Here is a 7,160-nt window from a genome sequence, read left to right as displayed (position 1 = left end):
CATTTGGGAAAGAGAGGAGATGAAAGAGGATTGTAATTTTTTTATTGTCTGCACTTTTTTTTTAATTGCACAGGGTATGCCTTCCTGAAATACCCTCTATTCAAATGGTAGACATTGGGTAATATGATGTCTGCAGCTAATAACTCATCTAATGAAATGTTGGGAAATGAAAGAAACCAAATGATTTCACAGACAGCTAAGTCCTGATTGGCCTCTCAGTTGCCAGCCTCCTGGAATTGAGTTTAAATTCCTTCTACAAACTTACAACTCATCAAAGGGTAAAATTATTCACTACAGACACTGGAGCAATCAACCGGATTTTGAATATCATTTCACCTACATTTAGCCAAGTGGAGAAAAAGGTAACATTAATTGGCCATAATTCAAATAGAAATTTTTAAATAATATCTTCTCTGAAAGGGAAAAAAATAGAGTGAAAGAGTGACACTACTTTGTTATTATAGATAGCATTTTGAAACATGAAGGCCATGATTCTACTACTTTATCTTCTAGGATCAACTCAGTCATTACCGGTAAGTGCAATATGTTTCTTTTATTACCAACCAGCCTCAGCAGCACCCTCTGCTTGTAGACATAACTTTTCTCCTGCACTCCAGCAACACTGCTCTGTCCTTTGACCCATCCCCTTAGTTTTCTGTTTTTATTTTCCAAGGTGAAAAATGACAAACTAATAAGGTGTCAGTGCATATTTCAACATACTTAGATATTTAAAAAGCATCCACTCTAACATGATAGAATTTCAATTATTTTGGCAGAACAGTGGGGTAAAAACTAGGGGGGAAAGGAATGCCTTAAATTATATCTACTCAAAGTGGATAATTATTTTGCTTTCCAAGAAGAATTTAAGATTTTCTTGGCAAACAATTATTTTCTCATGACTAAAGAGGTAAACTACATTTTCTGACTTTCCTAACTGGAAGCATGAAACATGTAGACTATGTAAACCCTAAAAACATTACCAAATTGTATGACTATATAAACTCTAAAAGGTGATCAAAGTGCACAACAGCAAGAGGATATTACAAAGTGGCCAACTTTTTTACTTAGAACATTGAAAAATACGTTCACATATAACAGGTGTTTGAAAGAAAGGAGTACTAGTGTTCGAATACATACTCCAATTGTCCTCCAATATTTTATAGACATAGATGTGGGTGGTTTGCCTCTCTAAGTGGACTTCCCTTTGACCATCTGAGATGACATTTGACATAAAGAAAAAATTAGAAGGAATTTTCTATGAAATAGAAGAACAAAAAGAGACCATTCTTAGTTGAACTCCTTTGACACATCTATAGTCATCCATACAATCAACAAATACTTATTGAAATCTCTATGTACCAGATACTATGCTAGTGCTGAAAATACAATGGTGAGCGGGGAAGAAGACATGATCCTTCATGGTGTTTGCAAGGATTGTAGATACTAATAAAGATTTTTTAAAGAAATGTTAAATTATAAATTTTAACTATGCTTAGTTCTCTGAAGATGAACAGGGTGATCTTATAGGGAGGGGATAGAAGCAATCTCCTTATTTCACTCCAAATATACTTATGTCCTTCTTTAAAGAAGTTGTCTGCCAAAATTTATTTTTGAAACAAGGTAAATTAGTAATTATTTTGTAAAACATGGATTTTTCACTTCAAACAAATTTACCGAAAGGTTCTTCTAAATAGGGTGTCTTTAGTGTATTTAAATTACGACACAATTTGTGAAAACTCACGATAAATAAAACTTTCCGGGTGCACAGCAATCATTCAAGGTTGACTGAGGAGTGGCACATGGGTTAAAGCAGATTGCTAACAGCCAATGATGTGAAAGCAGCTGGAGAGTTAGAGGAGCAGGGGATGCAGGGTGTGACACTGACGTGTCTACAAGGTACAGTAGTGATATTTATCAAATGAAAACTCGGGACACCTGGACAAGGCATTGTTTATTATTTGTAAGTGAATTTATTGAATCATCAGAAAGGCATAAAAAATGAATCAATGATAATTAGATAGATGATAGGGATGTCAAGGACAATTTCACCCCTAGAATTCAGTTATTCTTAATACGCTAGGAAAATACCCAGGCTGGGAAGGAGATTGAATTTCCATTACGGGAAATAACCTGTCAGGCACAAGGCAGAAGCAGGAAGCTTCATGAAAATGCAGTAGAAGTTATGGCAGCTTACCTTCAGGCATGGGGGAAAAAAGCAAATGTTTACAGAACTAAGGTACAGATGATGTATTTCGTGTCCTGAAAAAGGAGGAAGGCAGTTACAGAGAAGGAAGCCTAGGAACTACTACCTGAGGTCCATGTGCCCAGCCCCACCCTAGACCCCTCCCCACCACACCCCTCTGCTCTGGCATTTTTCCACTCTACAATTCCATCTCCTGTCACACGCGAAACTTCCCAGGGAGTTAAAACTACTCCAGAAACACACAGAGCCTAAAGGCAGACATTTCTCCATTTGGGACAGCTTGTTACATCCTGGAAATAAATGGATACAAAACCTCAGACCCATCCCTGCCTAATCTAATATTTGTTATCACAGACGCAGCTCAACCCTGCTTTGGGACTTCCTCCAACAAAACCGGCTCCACATCAGGCAACATTACTAAACCAGCAGCAGCCAAATCAGGTGAGAGTCCTACAATAGGGAACATTTGCAGACCAACAAAGGAAACACGGGAAGACTAGTGAATTTAAAATCAAGATTTACACACAGTCTTATGGTTGAACAAGAGAAAAAGACTTTCTCTTGGGAACAAGAACAACAAAAAAGAACCAAAACACTTTTTGAAAATTTTGAGCAGGAAAAGCAAGGCATCTTCATTCTTTTTCTTTTTGTCTCAATAATAATTTGGTTTAGCAACCAATAGTAAAACCTGAAAAGCTAGAGCTACACCTAATGACAAAGCTTGGTCATCAATGCCCTTGCACTACTGTGACATAATCATATGTGGTATCTGCCAGAGCTAGCAGGGATTAAGATATCTCTATAAAGATAACTGGATTTCCTTATAATTTTCTTAAGTTCCATTGTTACTGATGAGCTGATGTTATTGTAAAATTTGCTTATGTAAAAACTTTTGAAAACTGTATTGTCTCTTGGCTATCCCCTTCTTCCCACTCCATCACTTGCTCTGCTCTAAAGGATCCCTCTTTACCTACATCTAGAGTTTGTGAAGTAGTACAATAACACCAAAGTCTAAAGTTCTCTTTTTAGTTTATGGACATTAGAGAGCACTCAAGACAGGACCCCATCTCACTCCTTAAGGAACCTGAAGATTATGCAATTTGAGGATGCTGTTTAAGAAAAGGAAGACAAAACTAGATATGTAAAATTAAGTACTAAAGTATATAATTTATTTTTATTTTATTTTATTTAAAATCAATTAACATATCATGTATTTTTTTTCTTTTTTTTTATTCTTATGTTAATCCCCTACATTACATCATTAGTTTTAGATGTAGTGTTCCATGATTCGTTGTTTGTGCATAACACCCAGTGCTCCATGCAGAATGTGCCCTCCTCAATACCCACCACCAGGCTAACCCATCCTCCCACCCCCTCCCCTCTAGAACCCTCAGTTTGTTTTTCAGAGTCCATATGGTGTATTATTAGTTTCAGAGGTAGAGTTTAGTGATTCATCAGTTGCATATAACACCCAGTGCTCATTATGTCATCCTTTATGCCCATCACCCAATTACCCCCATCCCCCCCACCCACTTGCCCTCCAGCAACCCTCAGTTTGTTTCTCAGTTTAAGAGTCTCTTATGGTTTGTCTCCCTCTCTGATTTAGTCTTATTTTTTTTTTCCCATCACCCAGTTACTCCCATCCCCCCACCCACTTCCCCTCCAGCAACCCTCAGTTTTGTTTCTCAGTTTAAGACTCTTATGGTTTGTCTCCTTCTCTGATTTAGTCTTATTTTATTTTTTCCTCCCTTCCCCTATGTTCATCTGTTTTGTTTTTTAAATTATACATGAGTGAAGTTATATGATATTTGTCTTTCTCTAATTGACTTATTTAATTTAACATAATACCCTCTAGTTTCATCCACGTTGTTACAAATGGTTTTAAGATTTCAATTTTTGATGGCTGAGTAGTATGCCATTGTATATATACACCACATCTTCTTTATCCATTCATCTGTTGATGGACATCTGGGCTCTTTCCATAGTTTGGCTATTGTGGACATTGCTGTTATAAACATTGGGGTGCATGTGCCCCATCGAATGACTATGTTTATATCCTTTGGGTAAATACCTAGTAGTGCAATTGCTGGGTCAGAGGGTAGCACTATTTTTAACTTTTTGAGGAACCTCCATACTGTTTTCCATGGTGGCTGCACCAGTTTGCATTCCCACCAACAGTGTAAGAAAGTTCCCCTTTCTCAACATCCTCGCCAACATCTGTTGTTTCCTAGCTTGTTACTTTTAGCTCTTCTGACAGGAGTGAGGTGGTATCTCATTGTGGATAATTTATTATGAGATAAGAAGTAAGAGCCAATTACACATTTTTAAACTCAACACATTGCTAGGATGCCACTGGGGGCCACAGAAGGGGTCATTGCTGGTGAGAGGCCCCAAAACTTCAATTCCATTTACCTCCATCCTAAATCCACCTGTGACGGGAATACAGACACTTAAGGGTATCTGCCACTGACAGCATGGTGGAAACAGACAAGCTCTGGTGTCACATCAATTTCAATGCCTCTACAGGTATTCCCCTCTTTAAGTCTAATACCACTGACACAGATGTTCGCACTGGGGTCAGATCTGCAGCTGGTAAGTACTCTTTCATATCACTTTAATGTCCACTGTTAAATACAATACCTAATGTTGAGTGTATCTACAAATACACACACATATTCATTGTAGATAAGTTGAAAGGGAACACAGAAAAGTCAGAGCATGGGATCTATTCAGTACATCATAAAAATTTTTCTTAACAAAAGGGCTTCTAAAGGAATTAATCAAATTCTCATGTCTTAAACTGCTTAAGTTCTTCTTACCTCTTCTTCAAGCTCCTCTGCACATTCCTCCAACATATTTTCCTCACTGCCCCTACAATGTCCACACACCCAGACAAACACTATGACCACTATCATCACCCCAACTAGAGCAAACTAGAAGGGGTAGAAAAATCTTCATTCTTCTCATGGACTATCTGTATAGTTTACTCTGTTTGGGAGAAGAAACATAATAAATTCCTTTCCTGATTAAGGTGGTCAGATTTAAACTTAGTATTAGACTGTATTCAGACTAGATATTTCATTGTGACCCTCACCACTTTTATGGGGAAGGCTATGAAGAAATTAATTTCTTTATAAGAAAGCTATCAAAAAAATCTCAAGAACCATAGTTATTAGAGTCAAAAGGGGAAAGTGAGGATAAAATCATCCAAGTAATCCTCAAAAGAATGGGTTCATGTGGGAAAAGTTAGTCCTGGACTTTATGGTTGTACTAGTAGACTAAATAAGTCCCTGAACTTCATCTCTATACCTAATTCTTAATGCAATAGTATATCACATACTATTTTTTATGTGTGCATAGCAAATGTTTATATTTGCCTAGCAAATCCTCCCTTTAAAGATATTTTACATTTGGTAAACACATTTTAGTTTCTTGAATGTTCAACATGAAACAACACAATGACAATCTTTTTTGTTGCCCTATAGCTAAATCCTGCTGCAGGGATGGCACCTGGTACCCAGACCCTCCCACTGAACTTGCGGGGACTGAACACACAACAGCAGCTGCAACCCCAAGTAAGCTCAAGATGGGAGTTCAGTTCAACACTGGGGAGCATTTTCTATCAAGTAGAAGCCTAAAGGGAAGGAAAGAACTTTTTTAAGGTTCTTAAAAGTTTTACACAGAGGGAGACCTGAGTGGCTCAGTGGGTTGAGTGTCAGACTCTTGGTTTCTGTTCAGGTTGTGTTTTGGGGGTCCTGGGATGGAGCCCCACATATGACTTCATGCTCAGCGGGGAATCTGCTGGGATTCTCTCCCTCTCCCTTTGCCGCTCCCCCCCTTCTCTCTCTCTCTCTAAAATAAATAAATAAATCTTAAAAAAAAAAAGTTTTACCCAGAAATTTACAGAGGAATGTTCAACTGAACATAGAGCATCTTTAGTAATTTGGTCCTTGATGAAAACTCACCAAGAAAACTGAACGTGCCACCCCATAACCTCTCTAGAATACATTTGTAACGGGTAACAGGAAAATGTGAGGTGCTGGGGAAGATTAAAAAGTAAAGAATATAAGGGGGGAAATCAAGAGATAGCAGGATTCTTTTCTACCTTGCTGTTTTCTATAGAAGACTTTCTGGGTGACCAGAATCATCCCAAAGAAAAAATTGAGAGATGGATAAAGTTTATTTCCAGCAAATCTAATCTCCTTTTCTGTGCACTTGCTTCGTGCCTCCTCTCAAGTCCCCAACAACTCTCTAGTTCCTTCTCCCCTCCCATCATTACGTGCTTTCAGGGAAAACCCCGAAAAACCCTCTCCCACTAGGATTTAAATGATAGGCGTAGGGCATCACTCTGATCAGAAGTGTTGCATCTTAACTACAGACAAAGCTCAAGTTTTACCTTCTTGAAACTTCTCTGAATAAATTAATGACTTGGAGAGAAACACAATGATCTCTTTACAGCTAGACTAAGTTATTTATAGATCACTTATTCTCTCTAACACATGAACTCAGCCCCTATCATTCCCACATAATGGTCTAATTTTTTGTAGAAGCTGTTTTATGTATTACATGTATTGGGTGTTAATTATAGAGAATTAAGAAAATATAGAAAAGCAAAAAGAAACATAAAACTCACCCATAACCCACCCTCCAGAACTAAACATGGTCAGCATTCTAGGGTATGTCCTTCCAGTGCTTTTTCTACCTACACATGTAAGTATATTTTTTAAAGAAAATATGTTCTTACTATGTCAAATGTTCTATAATCTAATTTTTTCACTTAATGTATTTTGAATGGTCTTTGTATTTTGAAATATTCACCTATAAAATTGTTTCTATTGATTGCTTAGTATTCCATCATATTGCAAAAATTGGGGTTTTTTAATCAAAATTTTTGCTTCTGTAAACACTATTACAGTGAACATCCTTTAACTAAGTCTTTGACCATATCAATGATTAT

The 7,160-nt window shown here is 37.3% G+C and overlaps 1 protein-coding gene across 1 annotated transcript; it reads left to right on the top strand.

The window, feature by feature from the left end:
• The first annotated feature begins 260 nt into the window (after positions 1-260).
• Positions 261-5,856, top strand: AMTN (amelotin). Its single transcript, XM_081813077.1, has 5 exons — positions 261-362; positions 465-533; positions 2,558-2,644; positions 4,730-4,795; positions 5,689-5,856. The coding sequence occupies exons 2-5, from the start codon at positions 480-482 to the stop codon at positions 5,839-5,841; spliced, it is 360 nt and encodes a 119-aa protein (XP_081669203.1). The 5' UTR covers positions 261-362; positions 465-479; the 3' UTR covers positions 5,842-5,856.
• Positions 5,857-7,160: the final 1,304 nt, after the last annotated feature.

Source organism: Leptonychotes weddellii, chromosome 2 (genome assembly GCF_054177405.1).
Source record: "Leptonychotes weddellii isolate Sample4059 chromosome 2, ASM5417740v2, whole genome shotgun sequence".
Taxonomy (NCBI): domain Eukaryota; kingdom Metazoa; phylum Chordata; class Mammalia; order Carnivora; family Phocidae; genus Leptonychotes; species Leptonychotes weddellii.
Note: the sequence above shows the minus strand (reverse complement) of the source record. Positions and strands in the feature narration are given on the sequence as shown.